We start from the raw sequence: 23,640 nt of genomic DNA on the forward strand, positions 1-23,640 counted from the left end.
GCCTTTGCCGATGAAGGACATCATCGGGCCAATCCGGTACCTACAACCTGCTTCCATGGGATAAGTATCTAGCTTTCTCTCAACTACCTGTTTACGCATAAAGAAATGTCTGAGTTAAATATGCTATGAAGCTCAGGGTTTCGGGTTAGTCTTACAGCTGCGGAATTATCGACTTGTAATATAGGAATTTCAGTGTGGCAAATAACTTCAGCATACAAACGACATGGCCAAATGATTTCTTTGGTTGCTTCCGTTACTGCAACTATTTCAACTTCAGTTGTTGACGTAGCCACCATTGATTGTCGTTGACTGAACAAAAAACGATGCCACCAGCAAATTAATAATGCTTCAGTTTTAGGCACAGTATATCATGATTAACATAGTCAAAAGCTTTTGAATGTTCCAACAGTACAAGGCATGTTACCTGTCCATCATCTCTATTCGATCCTATATCTTTGGCGCCATCTATTAAAGCAGTTACGTTGTGAACCCAGACCGCCTGCTGGATAAACGGTGGTATTCATTTTTGATTTTGGCACTGAAGTCGCGAAATGTTGGTACATTCAGATGATTTGTTTATTTGGGCTGTATTTGATACTAGGCTTGTTGTGCTGTTTAGAAAATATGCATTCTCATCATCAGGATTTGCATCAATTTCAGCTAGAGTGATGCATCCGATGTCAATTTCCCGTATTGTTTTCCATTTTCTTGAGCCTTATCGAATTGTTTTTTTTTTGCGTAATAGCTAGCTTTCGCCTGATGTTGAAGTTTCCAAATTTTAAATAACTTATAACAAGTGGAGTAGTTTTGATTTACGTGCCAATCGTTTAAGTGTGAATTTGTTATACACACCAAAAATTTAAAAATTATTTCTTTCCAATTTTTTATACAAATTACTTTTTTTTTGGCCAATCGTTTAAGTGCGAATTTAATTTGATTACAAACAATAATTGGGAAGATATCGCCATTTCCACTAAAAAATAAAAAAAACTCAAAAAATAAGTCTTGCTTCACTTGTCAAACACACATATACGTTGACTTTTTTGTGCGGAATAGAAGAAAAATGTTTTTCTTACTCATATATTGACGTAAAAATATATATGAAAATATATATATATATAAATATATATGTGACTGAAAATTATACTTAAGTGCCAAATCTTTGGCAGGTAGATAAAATCGTATAAATGTTTCTTTTTGGGCTTCAAACACTTTTGAGATAAGTGCGGAAATGTTTCATATATGTCTTCTTCCAGTTTTCTATATAAAAATGCTGTTGATACGTCAAAGTACGTGAGACACATGTTCTGACTTGCTGTCATACTTGCTCTTATCGTGTCTAATTGTCTCATTATAGTGTCGACGAAGTGTCTCACTATAGTCATTCCCCTCTCTTTGAGCAAATACTTTGATTACCGACCTTGCTTTAAAATTGTCTACGCTACCGTCTGGGGTTGTCTTTACTTTATACATTCATTTTGAAGGAAGGGCCTTTGCACCCTTGGGAAGAGTTTCCAGGGTCTACGTTTTATTATTACGAAGTGATTTAATCTCAGAATCAATCGTTGATTTCCAATGGGCGCCTTCCTTGCTTTTATTGCTTCATTTAAAGTTAAAGCGCATTATGCACCTCTGGCGAAATTTTCGTTACCATAAGAAATGCATTGACATGTCCGCCCATGACGCTGAAAGCCTGGGTTCGAATCCTGACGAGAACATCAAATAAAAAAATAATCAATAAAAAAAATATCAGGGGTGGTTTTTCCCTTCTAATGCTGGTGATATTTGTGAGGTACTGTACCATTTGGTATGACGGTCATGTAAAAACTTCTCAGCAAAAAGTCGTCGCAGTGCGGTACGCCGTTCGGACTCGGCTATACGAAGGAGGCCCTTTTTTGTTGAGCTTAAACTTCAATCGGACAGCACTCATTGAGATGTTTGAAGTTTGTCCCTGTCCCTTATTGGAATGTTCATGGAAAAATTTGGAATTTTTTATTTATATAATGGTAGCAAAAGATCAGATTAAATTAATAACTTCAACACTTTTTACCTCCTCACACATTTTCTTGTACTCATCGGGATCGTTTTTTTGTTAACCATTTGTGTTATATCATTTTTTCCGCACCGATTTTGTAAAAGTGAGCTCGTGTTCGTCGACGCGAATGTTTCGGCTTAACCAAGTTAGTTGCCGGCAGTTCTCTGACCTTCGTCGTCAAATCATCTGCATTTCGCCTTGCCCCTTACTCCGTTATGGCCCGGCGACCAAATGATGTGGATTTTGCCATCCTCAGAGAAGACGTTAATCTCCTTCTAACACTGCAAGACTGTTCGTGACCTTACCGTTCTGGTTTATATTACCCTTATGGCCGTTTTACTGTTCGTAAAGATGTTCACACTCGACGTCCTCGCGTTAGCACCACGCCACCTCACGGATTCCGTGATCGCCCGGATGTCCGTGATCGCCCGGATGTCCGTCTGCAGGACCGTGTTATAGTCCGGTGGTCTAAAACTGATCTCAGTCCTTGGGTTCTCAATGTATACCCCCAGGACCACTCTGTCCTTTAGATTTGATCATCCGTGTAACATGATCTTCCAGATGCTAATATTAGGGTTCCGTCAGTTCAAGACTGTGCCGATGGCAGCAGTGCCTCGCACTCGACCTCAAGTGTCGTCCCAGGTATCCGATCGGAAACCTCTTTCCTTCCTTCCAGGTTTCCTATCGTCGCCTCGATTATACCGCAAGGGTATGAGCTGCTTCCATACTCAATCCATTCTCTTATCGCCTTAAGTCTCATAGCCGCAGTGGCTGCCTCACATTTAATCTGCACGTCAATGGGTCAGATATCTAGAATAGTCTCGAGTGCCCCAGTGGGCGTGGTCCTTATCGGTCCGCCTATGCCAAGACAACATGTTTTCTGAACTGGTCCTAACGTTGTATTTTTTCCCTACAGCAGTCCACCAAAATAGTGAGGCGTAAGTAAGTATTGGTCTAATCACGCTCTTGTAGAGCCAGAGGACTATCCTTGAATTCAGGCCCCATTTCGAGCCCATAGCCCGTCTTCATATTGCTCAATATTTGTGAGTCTTCACAGTACGCTCCTGAATGACACTTCCAATTAAGTTCTCTATCCAAGATCACTCCTAAGTATTTGACCTTGTCAGATATCGAAATCGTTTTGTTGACGAAACGTGATGTTTTAAATTGGACCACCTTCGTCTTCCTCGTGAACAGTCATATGCCAGTCTTCTCTGGGTTAGCATTGAGACATCTGGGTCTAGCCCAGTCGTATGCCATATGCAGACCCTTTTCGCCCTTCTGCTTAGCTCGTTCGGATCCTTACCCCTTAGAAGTATTATAACATCGTCTGCGTAGCAGACCGGTTAAAATCCCTCCTCAGTTAGCATTCGTAATAGGTCATTTATGGTGGTCACTTAAAGGATTAAATGTCATGGCATCGATTATATGTCATGGCATCAAAGGATTCTTCTATTTTCTTCCTCGTGCAGGGCAGTCTCCACCGACCTTGTCTTGATATAGGAATGCTGTTTGTATTTAAGCAGTTCGCTGGATGTCCTACTCTTTAACATGAAAATACGTAAGGCTTATAGGCCTTTTGGCTTTTGGTGCAGCATAACTTGCCTTGCCGGTTTTGGGTATGAACACCACCCAGGCTTTCGGAGTATATACAAGTCCTAGGCACGCCGTGAAAATAGTTGCCAGATGAGGTGCCAGGTAGTCGGCCTCCATTTGCAGTGACGCCGGAAATATTCCATCAGGTCCGGATGACTGTACGTTTACCAAATGCCTCACCTGGGACCGACGATCTGGTGGAATCCTACCATATGCACAGCCGATATCGATTGGTCTTCCCAGAATACTTGGGTTATGTTAGGTTGAAAAGTGGGTGCAGATTTTAATCCGCCTCATGCCACTATGGACATATACCTAAGCCAGTAATCGGCTTGTTGTGCACTCTAAAAACTATAAAGAAACACTCAAAAGAAAAATTTAAGTTAGGAATTCCGTGTTGCCTACAATATCCTTAATTGTTTTCAATACCACTCCCCTAAGTTGCTTCATGTCTGGTATTGTGTGTCCACTTAAGTGCCGGTATCTGTTAGACGCGAAAGCCGGGCAATGAGAAAGGAAATGCTCCAACGTATCATCATCTTGCCCATATGCCCTACACATGCTATCGCTTGCCACACCGATTTTACATAAGTAAGCTCGTTGTTGTTATTGTAGCAGTTTATTGTGTTCTATCTATCCACAGGGATCTGGGTCTGAGTCGAGTGGGTCTGGCCGGGCAGTTAAACAGGTGACGTGTATCGTGCGGTCCCTGATTACAATTGGGACATACATCTTGCACGTCGTCATCAATCCTAGCTCTGTGGGAATTGGGGCGGCTGCATCTGCCGGAACGTAATTGAGCCAGAACCATTCTGGTTTGCCGGGGGAGGTCGGTTTCTTCGGGTGCAATGGGTGGCGGTCGTTCTCCAAGGACTACATTCACCCGGCAGCCAATTACCGCGTCTGCTACCGTGTCTGCATGAATGTTGTTCAGACCCGCTTGATCTAGAGGTTCTCTCTTGTAGCGCTGGACCTCACGCTCTAGATCATGTAGATCTACCTTAAGGCTTCTGGGCGGTGGGTATCTATCCACAAGATGATGATTTGGATGGTTTCTGCGATAACAGCCCACAGCTCGTAGTCCTATGTGTCCCGTCATAATACCAATAGCTATAATGACCTCTTTCTTTCTTTCTTTTAGTAATAGCCTCGTCTTTTCACGATCACAGAGTACTTGAAAGCGGGGAGCTCTTTTTTTCTTTAGCGTGTTGGCAGTGTTGCTCTTCGGGGGATCTGATTCTCTTTCCAGATTCCATAGAAGTGCCAGGATTGTCAGTTCTTTCCCTTCCACCATCCTGCACTTTCGTCCGATTGCGCTGCCGGTACTCGGTCTGCTTGTGAACTTAGCAAAGACATCGCTTTTTTCTGCCGTCATCCCGATGCAACCATCTCTCGATTCGGCTGCGATGACTGTTTCGTTGACAATGTCGCTGTCTGAATCTAAATCAGATATACCACCTTTACTTAAAGGCTGGGGACGAACTGTGCATCCCTCTTGTATATCCGTCTCTTCCTCATTTGTTTGTCTGACGACTGGTTGTGCGCTTGAAGCATTACTCTCGATTAAAGGTGCCAAGGCACCAACACCTATAGGAGGGGAGGACAACATGATGCCACCATCGAAGCTGTTGGGCCTTGGAGTCCATTTTGAGCCTACTCCTGAACGGCTTTAAAATTTTTCATAATAGGTACCTATTCCGAGATTTTTTCTTCAAGGAGCGAAATGAAAACACGTCAGCTCCACTCAACGGTTACTTAATTAAACAATATTTTTTAATTTTTTCAATGAATTAAAAAATATTTTGTTTGAGAATAAGAAAAAAATTCTACGTCACTATAAATGCTGTAATTAGCAAATATATGAAATTTCATCAAAATTGAACAATGGAATCGATGACTTGATGTTAATGGGTTAATTTTGTTAATGATAATGGACTATTTAAATTAGTGGCCAAATACATAGGGGCAGGCCCTTTTCTAAACCTCCCTACGCCATTGACTTCCTCCATCAGTTTAAACTTTGTTTTAAAAGATTTCTGAAGAGATCTTGGCAAGAGGGAGCAATTGACGTCAGATTTGGTTGAAATTTCTAGAATAACAACAATTAATCCTCTAGATATCGCAGTTTATAACAAAACCTCCACTACACTTATTTGTGGTACATAGCGGATGTTGAAAGCTTTTTACCAATTTAGTTTTTTGCCTTTTAAGTCTAAGATCATTTATTCGTGATTCATTCAATTCTCTTTCGAGTCGGCCATAATGATCGAAACTTTTTTTGAATGGGAGAAATTATTATATTGGAGTTTTATTTTACTTATGGTTAATATCTTTGTAAACAGAGGGTTCTTGGTTCAATACTCCGCTGGGACAAAAGCTAAAGTTTTATTTAGTTTATAATCGCAATTTTTCATATTAAATTTGTATTCTTCACAATAGCTGAGCAATTGATAGCGTAGGGTTGGGAGGCAAGCGTAAATAAATGGGTGTTCGGAAAAAGAGTTTTTTTTTCAATAATTTTATCTTTAATTGTCAATGCTCTTTAGTTCATATTTTACCTGTGGGAAGTTGAAAGTGGACTAATACTATGTATAAACAATTTCGTAGCTATGAAGAAATTGTCGAACTCGCACATTATTCTTTAGCGCCATAGGAAGTTCAATATTTCCCAAATTTTGTTCGTTTTAACTAGTATTGAGGTTCAAAATTTTTTGGGTGCCAGATCTGGAGTTTTTGAAAATTATGGTTAAGGGGAGTGTCCGCCTACTCGCGGGTATGACAAAATGAAGTACACTGTTTTCACCGGCGGACCAAACTCTACCATTAAAACTGGTTCAGCCGTTTTTGAGTCTATTTGACACAAACAATTAATATGCAACACTTTCATTTGTATATGCATAATAGATTCATTTATTTACATTAAACTATTCACAATATATTTATGTGACCAATCGCCAATAACGTACCTACGTATGAAGTATTATTGAGCTTAAATTTGAATCGGACAGCACTTATTGATATGTGAGAAGTTGGCACCTGCTCCTTAATTGAATGTTCATGGGCAAATTTGAATTTACAATATATTAAATATATTACAAATAAATATGAACAATATTAAAAAAGCTCTCTCCATCTAACTCTTTCGTTGGCCAAAGTCTTGGCATGATTCCACGATGTATGGGTTGGTTCCAACTCTTTTTTTCGAAAAGCGGATCCATGTGTTCCTCGGCCGTCCCCTCCTTTGCTGTCTTTGCGGATTCCAGTCTATGACATTTCTCGCTATATCATCGGGTGGTCGGCCTCGGATATGACCCAACCAAGTTCATTTTCTCTTCCGGATTTCTGCATCCACGGGGATAGTGTTTGTTCTTATTTGCAATTCTTCTTTTGAAATACGATTTGGACAGAAAATTCGAAGTATTTGTTGTAGACAGCGATTTTAAAAACTTGGATTTTGCGGCAAGTCCATTGTGTCGAACTCCAAGATATATATCCATATAATAAAATAGATTTCACACTACTGTTGAAGATTCAGACTTTTGTATTATAAGAGATGTCACTACATCTCCAAACTTTGTTGAGTTTAAGAAAGACACTTTTGGCCTTGTTGATACGTTTGCGGCATATCGTTTTTTGACGGCACAGAACGGTTGACTTTGACGTGATATCACATTTGGAGATACGGCAAGTACGACTGAAATGTACTCGTTCATAATAGATTTTAATTGTTTGGTAACTTACCCTATTTTCTATTATCTACCTTGATTGTCAACTAATGCTTATCACATTGTCGTTTACAGTCACTGACCTGAGCAATACAAATTTTTTTGGGTATGCTAGCTCACTTCAAATAAACTATTTAATTACTTTATCAATCTAAAAACTTTTAGAACTCCTTTCGATTTGGTAAAAACCTACATTTTGCCGCTATTATGATAGTGCCATTTTGGTAGTGTAGTAGATATACTAAAAAAAATTGGCGCCATCGTGGTCACTAAATTGTCCAGCTATTTGTCTGTCAAAAATAATTAATTCAAAGCAAGTGCAAATAGCTGATCTCACAGCAAGAATGCCCAAAAAGAGGAATATGAGGAAGTAAGTAAAAACAAAATGAGGCCAGTTGATCGCTTTCCGCGACCACTTATAACTGTATCATGTGTGTATGTCCTTACGTGCAATTAAAATTTTTTTCAAATGTTTACTACAATTCTTGTCGTTGAAAGATATCTCATACACTTTCAGGGAAACTAATCTGGGGTATGCCACTAGCGGCGTGCGAAGTAAATAGATAAAATAAAAGAAGTTCTTCGCTTTTTCGTCATTGCCTGGCATAGAAGTCTCTCTTGTCGTGTCCGTCATAATAACCATTTTTCACTAATAAGTGCCTATGTAAGCATGTTCATATTTCCTTTAAACATCACTATATTCTTGCTCCAATTTATGGGATTTGTTTTGTAAGTCATGAACGCATCACCCGGAACTATATTGGGTCTCGGTTTAATTATTCCCTACAACACCACTGTGGTACAGGGCATTATAAATTTGTGTATTTGTTTGCAACGCTAAGAAGGAGAATAGCTAGATCCATTGATAAGTATACCGATCGGCTTAGAATCACTTCCCGATTCGATTTAGCTATGTCCGTCTGTTTGTCTTTCTGGCTATGTATTCCTGTGACCAAGTTACAGGTCGCATTTATTGTCTGAAATTGTGCACATGTCACTTCTTTGGGAATTATACACGCATGTGGACATACAAATAGGTGTGAAGTTTCTTTTTTTTGAACGAGTGTATGAATTTTATTTTTTTTGGGGTTTTTATTTCATATTTCAGATTAATTTATAAACTAAACATTTTTTGTGTATGTTTGCTTTATGTTTAAAATCTTTTCGTGATTTTCGAACATCTTGTAGCTCGAGATCATATTCAATGCTTTCTATTCAAAGAAAAGCATAGCAAAGAACTTATAAAAGTTGAGCAAGTATGTGTTATCATTCAAAACACTTTGACTGGCTTTGTAGATTATGATTTCTGATACGCCATGTATCTTTATCAACACCTTTGTCAAATTGATTAATGTGACCTACATACTCAAAGACAATTGAGTACGGTGTAGAGCACGCTTTTGTTTTGAAACTCTCTTTAGCGCAGTAAGAGAGTTTTTGTACACTTGAACATTTGAATGTCACTGCAATTGCTTTTTGTGCTTAGGCTTTTGTGCTTGACCTATGATATTTTGTGTTGAATATGATATTTTGTGTATTGAAAAATTATTTTGAAGTTAAGAAAGGACTAAAAAAATTTAATAACGTAAATTTAAGAAATTCATCGATTTTAATGTGGACCGTAAAATATGCGTATATAAAAAAACTTAAAAATTTAAAAAATTTTTACATAAGTATTAGTAGGATTCTCTAAAGAAGTTTAGGTTACTTGCCCCGCGGATGGAATTTTCTGATTTTAATTTTTTTTTACATTTTGTTTTTTTTCACATTTTAATGATTTTTTAGCATCGTTTACACTGTGTTTTTGGGTATTTAAGTCGTCGTCGTAAAAACATGTTCATGTGGAGGTGGCGATTCTCGTAAAGCTCTTTTAGGTGAGCAAGCTCGTTCGGTCCAAAGGACAGATCGATATTTAAAGGCGACAATAACTCGCCTTGTCTTATCGAGCATCACAGCCACTCAGTATTTGTGTAAGAGCCGGTGCCACCCGACCTCTCACTGAGACTCCCCCACGATACCGCTGATTGTCCGCGACTGCAGTAACAGCTACTCCGGATGGAGCACTCCACTATCCGCTATCTGTGGGCGCGCCTCTGTGAACACCACACAGATCGGACCTCAATGTACCAGCTTCTGTGGTGTTCACAGCTATCCCGTGCCGGATGGGGATTTAAGTGATATACACAAACATACATGCGTATTCATGAATGTGCATATCACACATCCATACACAATATCTGAAAACAGTTACAATTTTGGTGTTGTTATCGATTATTCAGCCATGACATCAGGTTTATTAAGGTTTAAAAAAATAAATGCTGCAAAAATGGAATTTATTTTTGTTTGGTAAAACTTGCAAAAAAAAAACACAGGATTAGCACTTAAATCTGAAAAAGGCTATAAATCCGAATGTAGGGGCCAATGTAAACGTACTTTTAATTCATAATTTACACGCTTACAATCATAAATCTTGATTTTGTGGCTGCTACACATGATAATACAAATAAAAACTAGAATGTCTATTAGGAAGTGTCCAGAAATTTTACAGTTTTGTGGGAATTTGACCACCATCCCCACAGGGTGGTATTGTTGATTTCGTTGTTGTTGGGCAAGTGGCTTAACATTCTTAATTCTACCATGAGTGTTAGTCTTTTGAATAAATATCATACCAGGCAGTTAATACATGGTATATCCACCCTTATTTTTAAGAACAACTTCAGTTCTCTTAGGCGTGGCTAAAATTAACTTACGTCAAATCGCTTACGGGATAAATTTAACATGCTTTTTGAAATATTTTCTCACAACTGCTTTTTATTGATGCAGGGAAGTTTGGAAACTTTTCGCTTGAGTTCACCCCAAAGGACCTCAATGGGATTTAGTTCGGCGGACTGACTTGGCCACTCAACAACAACGTTAAAATTATGCTCCCGAAACCATTTACACACCAATTTTGATGAGTGTTTCGGGTCATTATCCTGTTGAAATCTACATACAAGTTGCATGTTTTCCTCAGTGTATGTTAGCATAACCGTCTCCAACAAATCCTTGTAAACAAATCTATCCATTGTGCTTTCAATAAGATGTTTCAGACCTAATCCCTCCCCAGAAAAACAGACCCATACCATGACATTTCCTCCTCCATGCTGAGCCATTTTTTGGCAAATCTGATATGGAATTCTTTCCGTCTTGGACGTCGAACCTCCCTTTCTGCATCACTACCAAACAAATGGACTTTTACTTCGTCGGTCGAAAGGATATTTCGCCATTTTTTTTATTCCCTTTGGACCGCACTATGTTTTATGAGCCAAAGCAATGTTTAACCTCTTCTTCAAGTTTGCTTGTCTAAGTAAAGGAACTTTCCGACCTTCCGAACTTTGGACCGTTCGGGATGACACAACATTTCCAATTTCCTTTGAAACTTCTTAAGAACTCTTGAAAGGGTCTCGTTTAGCTAAAGTTTGTATACGATTATCCATAACTAGAGGGTTTTCTTTTTTGCGCCGCGTCTCCCAATTTTTTTTTTGGTTTTAAGGCATTTGTTACGAAATTTTCAGACCGTCCTCACGATTTGCTATAAATTTATAGGTTTTTCCTTCTTTCGAAGCTGCATAAGTAGACGTCTTTCTTCTGCGCTGCTATGATGTCCACGACCCATTTGTTAACATTGTTATAAACTAAATTTACATTCATTCCCAATTAAGTTGATGTCACCTAAATACTTAAATGTTAAACTTAAGATTTCACTACTTTAAACAAGACGCACCTATTTCACTGTCTACGTCTAAAAACTGCCAATTCAACAACAAACTTTGTAACTATAAGCATTTTCACTAATGAAATTCCCCTTTTTATTCCCACCGCTATGGGTTGGGGTATACTAATGTAGTCATTCCGTTTGTAACACCTCGAAATATTGATCTGTGACCCCATAAAGTATATATATTCCGGATCGTCTGGACATTCTGACTCGATCTAGCCATGTCCGTCCGTCTGTCGAAATCACGATATCGGTCGAAAGCGTAAAGCTGGCCGCTTGAAATTTTGCACAGATATTTATATTGATGTAGGTCGTTGGGGATTGCAAAAGGACAATATCGGTTTAGATTAAGATATTTTGCATGTGGGGTTCCGATATGACTTTCAACAACTGTGTTAGGTACGGTCCGAATCGGTTTGTAACCTGATATAGCTCCCATATAAACCGATCTTCCGATTTAACTTATTGAGCCCTTACAAGCCTCATTTTTGTCCGATTTGGCTGAAATTGTGCATGCGGTGTTCTGTTATGACTTCCAACAACTGTGCTCTAATACGGTCCAAATCAGTCCATAACCTGATATAGCTCCCATGTAAACCGCTCTCTCGATCATTCCTGTTCGGTTCCTAGAAACTTTAATTTTTACTGTCTTAACAGAAGTTTGGTATGTAGAATGAAATTATGCCCTTCAACCAAATTAATTTTGTATAAATTTTTAGATACGGTCACCGTAGCGCAGAGGTTAGCATGTCCGCCTATGACGCTGAACGCCTGGGTTCGAATCCTGGCGTGACCATCCGAAAAAATTTTCAGCGGTGGTTTTCCCTTCCTAATGCTGGCAACAATTGTGAGGTACTATGCCATGTAAAACTTCTCTCCAAAGAGGTGTCGCACTGCGACACGCCGTTCGGACTTGGCTACAAAAAGGAGACTCATTGTCATTGAGCTTAAAATTGAATCGGACTGCACTCATTGATATGTGAGAAGTTTGTCCCTGTTCCTCAGTGGAATTTTCATAAGGAAAATTTGCATTTGCATTAATTTTTAGCAGAATCCACGGCGGTAGGTACCCAAGATTTGGCCTGGCCAAACTTAGCACGCTTTTACTTTTTATATTTCGAATCAATGGTATGGGGGCCACACCCACCGCCATAAAAACTCCCAATCCGACATGGAGGCTGATTGGGACTTTTGTCGTGCTCAAATAAAAGGTAATTCGAAGTAAGGTACAATTAAATTATACAACTTAATAGCACTATCTATTTGATATGCCAAAAAATTACATTTTGTTCCGCAAATCCACTACGGCATTGTTATTTATTTAAAAAAGAGGATATGGAACAATCTATATCTCCAGAGCTAGCCAACGAAGTGAGATACGTTAAAATTTGTACATATAAAAAACATAAATTGCTATGCCTGTGGGCATAGGAAAAACATATAGAGGCACATGGACAGTGTTTGAAGATATTCACACAAACACTGTTTAGTCTTTTCAAGAGTAGTAGTGTGCCCATCCACATCCAACTTTTTGATTTTCAATTAACCGGATTTCTGGCGCATCTTCAACCCAATAAGGCTGACATCCAAAATGTATCAATGCAAAGTTTGGATACCGTTCTGCTGCGGTGTTTAAATTTCGTACGCAGGAGGAGAAAAAGGAACTGGGGGAACATAAAAACTGTAGAAAAACACAAGTTCAAGGCGTATTTAATAAAGTGACCGCATCGGCGAATTGCTACAACAAACCAAACAATTCGACCTGACATTTCAAATTTTTTGCAAATTTGTTTCGACCAATCAGAGCAAGAAGAATGAAGCTTATTAATTTTTGAAAGAAAACACTTATTTAAAAACCTTCCAAATTCCAATTAGCTCCAGAGGCTTTACCCACAAAACTGGCTGGAACATTGAGGTCCGATCTGTGTGGTGTTATTTGCTGTCACGAGAAGCTGAGCTGCGAGCTACCGGGCGCGTCCACTGGTTGCGAATAGTGGAATGCTCCATACAGAGTAGCTGCAACGACAGTCGTGGATAATCAGCGGTAGCGAGCGGAGAGTCTCAGTGAGAGGCCAGGCGGCACCGACTCTTGCATAAATACTGACTGCCTATGATGCTCGATATGACAAGGTGGGTTATTGGCGCCTTTAAATAACCAAAGGCCAACCTGTTCCCGCGGCGATCGGTCCGTTGGACCGGAACGAGCTTACTCACCTACAAGAGCCTGACAAGAATTGCCACCTCCACATGAAAACGTGGCTGCAACAACCCACAACACCATTAAAATGCCAGGTTTAAATAGTTTTCATAAGGTTATTGCAGCCGTTGATAGCTACCCAGTGAATGCTAACAAATAGACCACATAGGAAGATTGTGATTAGAGCTCAATCGCCACAAGGAGGGGTTGTGTACCCCTTTTGGCTCTTGGATATCTGTCAGATTTTCAGGTCATTTGAAAAGGACACTTAAAATTGTTGGCTTTGAGAATGACCTTGTCATCATGGTGTGTGGCCGTTCAGAATACATATAGTATGCTGCCAAAATACTAGGTAACTTGGTATGTTCAGGAGACCTCTGTTAGTTGTGATGGAGCTGCCGCTCTCACTACTGAATGTCCTGAAAAGCCATTGCTGTGAGGACTTTGACATTGCGCTGGACACATGGCGGATTTAGGCTTGATTTGTGGGGATGAGGAGGAGGAGTCATAGACGGTTGAGCGCCTATTATGAGACTGCCCTAAAATTGCGAAAGTAGGTGCAGGATTATGGCTACACGAAATCTATTTTCCTGTTTAAATTATCTTGATGCAAAAATCCTATGGCCATTCTTGACTACTATAATTTTAAATTGCATATTGGAGGGATCGTCTACAGACCGTTTTGTAATGCATGTTGGCTCCTAATCTTCTCCATTTTAATGTCTGGCATTGTACATTTGCGCTTTTTGAATATTTCGGGTGCGACACAATAGACCTAAGTTCCCAAAATGAAACTATTTAATAGTGAATGAGGTTGCTAGACGCGTACCATTATATACCCTGAAATTATTTATTTTGAAGTATATATTTTTGTATGGCGAATTCGAAAATGAGTTGACATATCAAATTCTCTCAGCTGGGTTGATGCCGTCACCTGATAAATACGCCTTGCACAAGTTATTAATAACAAGTAAAAGCGTGCTGAGTTCGGCCGGGCCGAATCTTATATAGCCTCCACTATGGATCGCATTTGTCGAGTTCTTTTCCCGGCATCTCTTCTTAGGCAAAACAGGATATAAGAAAAGATTTGCTCTGATTTATGGGAGCTGTATCGGGCTATAGACCGATTCAGACCATAATAAACACGTATGTTGATGGACATGAGAGAATCCGTCGTACAAAATTTCAGGAAAATCGGATAATAATTGCGACCTCTACAGGCTCAAGAAGTCAAGATCCCAGGTTATGAACCAATTTGAACCTTATTTGACACAGTTGAAAGTAAGAATAAAATACGTCATGCAAACTTTTAGCCAAATCGGATAGAAGCTCAGGAAGTCAAGTCCCCATATCTGTTCATATGACAGTTATATCAGGTTATAAACCGATTTGAATCATACTTGGCACAGTTGTTGGATATCATATCAAAATATTACGTGTCAAAATTCATTCAAATCGGATAAGAATTGCGCCCTCTAGAGGCTCAAGAAGTCAAGACCCAAGATCGGTTTATATGACAGCTATTTCAGGTTATGGACCGATTTGAACCATACTTGGCACAGTTGTTGAATATCATAACAAAACACGTCGTGCCGAAATTCATTCAAATCGGATAAGAAATGCGCCCTCTAGAGGTTCAAAAAGTCAAGATCGGTTTATATAGCAGCTATATCATATATATATATATATATATATATATATATATATATATATATATATATATATATATATATATATATATATATATATATATATATATATATATATATATATATATATATATATATATATATATATATTTACAATACCAACCGACCTACACTAGTAGGTATTTGTGAAAAATTTCAAGCGGCTAGCTTTACTCCTTCGGAAGTAAAGCTACAGACTGACGGACGGACGGGCAGACGGACGGACATGGCTAGATCGACATAAAATGTCACGACGACCAAGAATATACATATTTTATGGGGTCTCAGACGAATATTTCGAGTAGTTACAAACAGAATGACGAAATTAGCTAACAAGAAAGTTAAAAAATGTTTTGTAAAAATAGTTTAAAAGCAAAAAAAGCACAATAGATTGAAAATTATCTCAATCAGATTTATTGTTATAAACACAGTTCTGTTGAAATTCTCTCCTCTCTCCTCCTCGTTTACTTCTAGTCTTTGTGTTTAGTGCCTCTCAAAAGAGTCTATGATTTATTTAGTACAGCGTTTTCCAGTCCCTTACGGTAGCGTTGATGGCTTCTCACAAGCATTCCTATGCTCCTTGTTACAGTCGTTGTTGAAACAGCAACTAATGAACATGCGCAGGGGTATGCGCCTCGCTTTTCTGTTTTCGTTTTTTTATTGATAAAACGCTTGGAAGGTCTAAAAACGTATTTAAGTTTTCTTCTTTTATGTTTATTTTTGCAAAACACGAACCATTAAGTCCCAAAAATCATTTTTTACATATTGAGAGAATTAAAAATACTTTAAGGGGGTATTTCACACATACAGTCACATTTTCATTTTGGACATCGCTGATCTAGTATTAATTTACTGTCTGTGGATTACATGTACGATATGAAAGATACGTTAGGCAATACATGGTTTATTTTTATCACGGAACGGAGGCCACCGTAGCGCAGAGGTTAGTATGTCCGCCTCTAACGCTGAACGCCTGGGCTCGAATTCTGGCGAGACCGTCAAAATAAATTTTCAGCGGTGGTTTTCCCCTCCTAATGCTGGCAACATTTGTGAGGTATTATGCTATGTAAAAAATTCTCCAAAGAGGTGTTGTACTGCGGCACACCGTTCGGACTCGGCTATAAAAAGGAGGCTCCTTAGCATTGGGCTTAATAACGTGAATCGGACTGCACTCATTGATATGTGAGAAGTTTGCCTCTGTTCCTTAGTGGAATGTTCATGGACAAAATTTGCAAAATAAAAACCAGGACGGTAAGATCACGAATGGAATGCAAAAAGGAGATTAACGCCTTCTCTGAGGATGGCACGTTCCGCATCGTTTGAGTGCCGGGCTATAGCGGAGTAACTGGGAATAAGAATGCAGACGATTTGGCAGTGAACGCCAGAGAACTGCCGTCAATATACTTGGTTAACCGGAAACCTTTCGGGTCGACGCAGTCCAAGTTAAGCGTGGGTGACGAATGCATATGTAACCCTATGGAACAACGGCGAAAATCCTTTGTGGAGATCCAGATCGTGAGAAGATGAGGCTATTACTGAACGGAAGTAAGAAGGAGGTCAGTATAGCTTTCGGTATCATAACGGAACACATTGGACTACGAGCTCACTTATGCGGCAAGTGATAGAATAGAATGTGTAGGGCATGCGGGGAAGATGATGAGACGTTTGAGCATTTCCTATGTCATTGCCCGGCTTTCGCGGCTAACAGATACCGGGACTTAGTTGGGAACACAATACCAGACATGAATCAACATAGGGGCGTGGAATGGAAAACAATTCAGAATTTTGTTTGTACCACGGAATTCCTTTTTATACACTCCACCATAGGATGGGGATATACTAATTTCGTCATTCTGTTTGTAACTAATCGAAATATTCATCTAAGACCCCATAAAGTATATATATTCTTGATCGTCATGACATTTTAAGTCAAACTAGCCGTGTCCGTCCGTCCATCCTTCAGTCTTTCGAAAGTCGATTTGGCTGAAATTTTGCATGAGGTGTTTTGTTATGGCTTTCAACAACTGTGCTAAGAATAGTTCAAATCGTTCCATAACCTGACACAGTTGCCAAATAAACCGATCTGGGGTCTTGACTTCTTGAGCCTCTACGGGGAGCAATTCCTATCCGATTTGGCTGAAATTTTGCAGGACGTGTTTTGTTACGACTTCCAACAACTGTATTAAGAATGGTTCAAATTGGTCTTTAACCTGATATAGCTGCCATATAAACTGATCTGGGGTCTTGACTTCTTGAGCCACAAGAGGGCGCAATTATTATCCGATTTAGCAGAAATTTTGCATGAGGTGTTTTGTTATGACAATCAACAACTGTGCGAAGAATGGTTCAAATCGGTCCATAACCTGATATAGCTGTCATATAAACTGATATGGGATCTTGACTTTTTGAGCCTCTAAAAGGCGCAAGTATTATCCGATTTGGCTGAAATTTTGTATAACGGCTTCTCCCATGACCTTTAACATACGTGTCGAATATGGCATGAATAGGTTTATAGCCTAATACAGCTCCCCTATAAACCGATACTTTACTACTTCAGCCCCTTAAGTGCGCAATTCTTACTAGATTTGGCTGAAATTGTACACAATGACTTCTACTATGGTATACAATATTCAATATTCTTTTATCCTTTGTTTGCCTAAACAGAGATACCGTGGAAAGAACTCGACAAATGCGATCCATGGTGGAGGGTATATAAGATTCGGCCCGGCCGAACTTAGCACGCTTTTACTTGTTCTAGGTTACTTTTTTAGCATTTAGAGCGCACAAGCCGATTACTGGCTTAGATGTATGTCCATAGTGGCATGGGGCGGATTGATATCAGCGCCCTCTTTTCAACCTAACCTAACCTACAAAAACATGCTTAAATTAGCTACCAGGCCATTTTTTCTTCGTCTTTTTTTATCTATGCAAAACAGAACTGCATAAGACCCTATACTTGTCACTCAATAAACATTTATGTTTTCTTTTGCATGCCACTTAAAAATTAAGTTATAACGAAATTTGTAAGTTGCAGCTTAAAATATAATGGCACGTAAAAATTAAGTAATAACTTAATTTTTAAGTTATATGTAACTAATTTTTGTGGTGGCACGCGAAACAAACAAGTGTTTATTGAGTGTTTTTCATAAGTGTCTATTGAGTGCCAAATACTGGGTCTTATGCAGTTCTCTGCATAAGCACAAACAGTAATTCAGGTGGTTGGTTGCTTTTTTGTTGCATAAAAAATACTTTATCGATGCATTTTGAAATAGTATACAAAGCAAAAATTTAGTACCGTGTCATTTTGAAACATGGTGTATTGTTCGAATACAAAACAATAAACATTTTGGAAGTCAACCCAACTTAACTTGGCGCAAAAAAAAAAAAATCAAACACCTAAAAGTATGCTTCGTTTTATTATTATTATTTTTATCAAACACCACTGGGTGATTCAAAGTTTTATCAAACTGCCATAACATTTACTGACATCTCTAAACGTTGGACCAAAGCAAAAACTAATTCTCCATATTTTTTTTTGTTACAGATTATCAGTTGTTTACATAAAGGAAAAATATCAAAATTAAGCAGTCGACTTCACACAGATCCAAAATAAAAGGATCTAGAAGGTTTCCGGAAGGAAATTGAATTAAATCCATAGTATTAGTTTAATGTTAAATTTTTAAGTATTAACAAATGGCCACCATAGATGGAAGACCGGCGCAATATGGGATATCTCTTAAGCAGCTGCGGGAGCTTATGGAGCACAGAGGACATGAGGGAGTTACCAAATTACAGGAAATGGGGGGAGTAGTGGATATTTGCAATAAGCTCTACACTAGCCCCAATGATGGTAACGTACAACTTTATATAAAACATACTTAAAATGAAGATTTAACTCTATATATTGTTTTATATGCAGGCATAAGTGGCTCCACCACTGACGAAAACCACAGGCGGGAGACATTTGGTTCAAACACCATACCCCCAAAGCCGCCAAAAACATTTTTAACACTAGTCTGGGAAGCACTACAAGATGTAACCCTTATTATTTTAGAAGTAGCTGCGCTAGTTTCGCTTGGCCTATCGTTCTATCAACCGACCGATGATGATGCTCGTAAGTATTTCAAACCATTATCCAAATTAAACATTCCTTTATTATTGGGGTTCACAGGCATAACACCTATGCGAAACTATAGTAACTGTAGAATTTATATAATTCTAGCAATGTTGGAGGAGGAGGAAGATCATTATGGTTGGATTGAAGGTTTTGCCATATTAGTTTCTGTTATAGTTGTTGTATTGGTTACCGCTTTCAACGATTACTCAAAAGAACGTCAATTTCGCGGCTTACAAAGTCGAATTGAAGGCGAACATAAATTTTCAATAATACGCGGTGGTGAAGTATGCCAAATTAGCGTAGGTGATATTGTTGTTGGCGATATTGCTCAAATAAAATACGGAGATCTTTTACCAGCCGATGGAATACTCATACAAAGTAATGATTTAAAGGTTAGTAGATCCAAAGTTTCTGTTACGTTGTACATTATGTTCAAATGAATTTTGTAAATAATCAGGTGGACGAATCATCATTAACTGGTGAATCAGACCATGTCAAGAAAGGAATCGATAGTGACCCTATGGTATTGTCCGGAACACATGTAATGGAGGGCAGTGGCAAAATGGTTGTCACTGCTGTTGGCGTAAATTCGCAAGCAGGCATTATATTTACTCTCTTGGGTGCTGCTGATGAGGAGGATGGTGACGAAAAGAAGGCAAAAGGTAATTTATTATTATAAGAAACCAAAAGTTACGAAAGACAAGACTTTAAAATTATGAGAACATAAAGTGTTTTTGTCTGGATTCGATATATTCTGCGTTTGCGACACTTGCTTTAACGAATTCGTACCATATGGTTTGAATTCTATGCCGCGATAGAATGTGCTTCAAAATCATAAGTGTATGCAAGGTTTTATATGTCAAACAAAATTATTCCCAATACACAGTTGTCATCAAATCTAAAGAAGAAAAAAACATATCGATTGAATTAGTTATCAACTCTCAAAAACTACATGTTGGCCAAACCTTTATATCCCCTATTACTCGTTAGTCGACACGATTATAAACATAAAAGTGTACTATGATGGTGTAATTACTAATAACCATTCCAAAATTCTCAATGAAATACATTTTTTTAGAGTCGATCAACTCAATTGACCCACATACATAGGTTGCCCAACCCAATTGGCTACAACTACAAATAGTCTACTTGAGCTTTTCCTAGAAGTAAACCCAAGCCAAGCTTTGATGTATCATTTAGTCATCATTATATTTAATAATCATTGATTGCTGCTATTCCTGTGGAGTGTCAGGGTCATAGGTCAAAATCCACAGGAACTGCAGCAAACGCAGTATTACAACTTGTTAATTTTTTTATTCAGTCTTTAGTCTTAAGATTACATAATCCTTACAGACTGAATTATAAACTAAATATATATAAAATACAAATAGGTATATGAAAAAACTATGTATTTAATAGTAGTAGCAGCAGTCCACTGTAAAATGTGATGGCTGTCCATCTGCTTGACGACCACGGACACGACGAATGACTCTTCTTCTAGCCCTGTCATTCTCGGGATGCACAACTAATTGACGGTTGAACAACCCTGCGCCTCTCTTCGGATCAGTCACAGTTACGTCATCAAAACTGACTGAGGTCCTGTCATCCCTTCTCATGGTGTTCAAGAGTGATTTAGCAGTAGACCACTGCTTGCTTATGTTACATTGCTCCAAATGTTCCAGATTCAGCCCGTTGATTCAGGGATAAGTGGGGTCCATGTAACAATCACGCTCGTCTGCGAGTACCACTGTCTGCACCAGAAAATTTCGCCGTACTTGGGATATTCGATGAAGTTTCGAAATTTCCTCTCGACAATTAGCACATTAGAGGAGGGTGTAAGTCCACTGCACTGGCGATTGGTGTGTTGTATGAATCCGATCCAATCGGCCTTCTTCTGATTGATAAACATCCGGCGCTCAGAGGTATTGAAATAGGGTGGTCGGTCTATGGTGAGAATTCTTGGGAGGTGATCTGATCGCAAAGAATGACGGCTTGCCAGTAGACGTCACTCAGGAGATTAGGGGATGCAATGGAAATATTTGACGAGCTGCTGCACCTCACCGTAATCCTAGTGGGCCATCATTATTCACCGTGCAAAACATGGAGCCTTCAATCTGCTCTGCCAATGGTATGCCTCGCTGGTAGTAATTTAGGGAAGAATGCGATGAAACATGATGCGCATTAAAGTCTCCTAGAACCAGACGATTATGGCCAGACACTAGTCCACTTATGTCAGGCCTGCAAACTTGGCCATTAATTGACCTACAACTACCAACCGGCGGCATGTACACGTTGTATAACTATATCTTGCTAGTACCGGACTTGACTGATATCCCCATAGGTTCTATGAGGGGGTCATTAGCACCAGGCGATGGGTATATACTGCACTGAATGATGTATCACGAAGGCCAATCCCCCACATTCATACCCCCACCTCCACTCCCCAACCTCCATTCCACCACCTCCATTCCACCACCTCCATTCCACCACCTCCATTCCACCACCTCCATTCCACCACCTCCATTCCACCACCTCCATTGCACCACCTCCATACCACCACCTCCATTCCACTACCTCCATTCCACCACCTCCATTCCACTACCTCCATTCCACCACCTCCATTCCTCCACCTCCATTCATTCAAGAGCATTCATATTCCTGGTTATTCCCGTTATGAGGCCACCGTAGCGCAGAGGTTAGCATGTCCGCCTATGACGCTGAACGCCTGGGTTCGAATCCTGGCGAGACCATAAAAAAAAATTTTAGCCGTGGTTTTCCCCTCCTAATGCTGACAACATTTGTGAGGTACTATGCCATGTAAAACTTCTCTCCAAATAGGTGTTGCACTGTTGCACACCGTTCGGACTCGGTTATAAAAAGGAGGCCTTTATCATTGAGCTTAAACTTGAATCGGGCTGCACTCATTGATATGTGAGAAGTTTGCCCCTGTTCCTTAGTGGCAAAATTTGTAAATTTGTAAATTTGTAATGTTTTCCGATATGACCGTTGCAATCTGCGTGGGGGTGGAGTTGCACTTTACATTCCTTCTGATATTAAGGCAAGAGACGTGAGGCTTTGTTTGTTCATATTTCTACATCTTTATCCAGCCTACTAGTTCGAGTTATTTATTTGTAATTAATCAATCAAACTCCCTTAGTGGAATATACATTGATAGGACGGATGTTTAATTACACAAAATAAAAAAAAGAACTATATATAAATATTTAGAATTTAAACACATGAACATACAATCGAATTGATGAATTTTTCAAACATTAACATAAAAAATAAAAAAACTTAACATATAAAAACGAAAATAAAAAATCTTTAATATAGACAAAGTAAAAATAAAAATCTAACCCACTTTTCCCTACGTAAAAAAATAATAATAAAAAGCAAATTGTCAGTGAGACTCGAAAGAAAAAGATCTAAAAATATAACTCAATAAAATCTATGGCAATAAAATACAGCAACAGTTTCTTTAGCTGCTTAAAGAACGGAAATAAAGAACTAAATTTCTTTTGAATTTCGCGGTAAGGATATCCACAGACGTTAAACCCGGTAACGTTCAATAAGTATGTGGGAGTTTCTGCTAATAGTTAGAAAGTTGATAGTGTTAAACAAATAACAGGGCTGTCCATAGTTAATAATGCAGAAGAGATAATATAGACCCTTAACGTTTATGTAATACTCGAACGACCATCTGAGAAATTAAATGGTGAAACGTTGGTAATCGCTGCGGCAGTGATTACCATAGACGTGACGTAAAATTCTATAAAACCGGATAAGAGTTTGCGGTGATTACAGTAATATGCTCCTGAATAAATTTCTAAGCCATACAAAATATGTGGAGTTATAAGAGAATGCGCTAAGAAACGTTTAATATGCACTGGAGGAATTAAATTTAAATTATACAATCTTCTAAGCCTCATGGGAATATAAACATTTTTGAGAATTGTATGATGGACATTGTAACTAGATATTAGCATATTGTCATGTTAGGTGATTTTAATGATTTTTTTATGATATTTTCTTTTGTGATTATTCCCTTTAATACAACACTATCGAATCGGACGTACAAATTTTTTTTTTTTAATAATTTGACACACATATATCTGAAAAGATTAGACTACTTAGTTTTAGGAATCGTGGATGGTTTACTCCTGAGGTAAAGGCCGCTATTTTTAATGGGGACCTGGCTTATAGAGCTTACAAAGATAGAACAAATTCTAACAAGGAGACTTATAGACGATTATGTTGTTGTAGCAGTTTGTTGTGTTCTATCTTTCGTCTGCTTGATTCTGTTGAGTGTCAAGACCCAGGAACTCTGCGACTAAGATGGGATACGTCAACAGGGATCTGGGTCTGAGTCGAGTGGGTCTGGCTGGGCTGTTAAACAGGCAACGTGTATCGTGCGGTCCCTGCTTACAATCGGGACATACATCTTGCACGTCGGCATCAATCCTTGCTCTGTAGGAGTTGAGGCGGCTGCATCTGCCGGAACGTAATTGAGCTAGAACTACTC

The 23,640-nt window shown here is 38.9% G+C and overlaps 1 protein-coding gene across 5 annotated transcripts in view; it reads left to right on the forward strand.

Moving 5' to 3' along the window:
- LOC106092763 (plasma membrane calcium-transporting ATPase 1) overlaps positions 1-23,640 on the forward strand; it is an 85,454-nt gene that overhangs the window by 4,486 nt on the left and 57,328 nt on the right. For all 5 annotated transcript variants that reach the window (XM_059362178.1, XM_059362179.1, XM_059362182.1 and 2 more), the window contains 4 exons: positions 18,543-18,848; positions 18,918-19,112; positions 19,221-19,507; positions 19,573-19,777. In XM_059362178.1, the coding sequence (XP_059218161.1) occupies positions 18,692-18,848; positions 18,918-19,112; positions 19,221-19,507; positions 19,573-19,777 (844 nt within the window). In that variant the 5' untranslated portion in view covers positions 18,543-18,691. The remainder of the gene's footprint in view (positions 1-18,542; positions 18,849-18,917; positions 19,113-19,220; positions 19,508-19,572; positions 19,778-23,640) is intronic.

Source organism: Stomoxys calcitrans, chromosome 2, assembly GCF_963082655.1.
Source record: "Stomoxys calcitrans chromosome 2, idStoCalc2.1, whole genome shotgun sequence".
NCBI lineage: Eukaryota > Metazoa > Arthropoda > Insecta > Diptera > Muscidae > Stomoxys > Stomoxys calcitrans.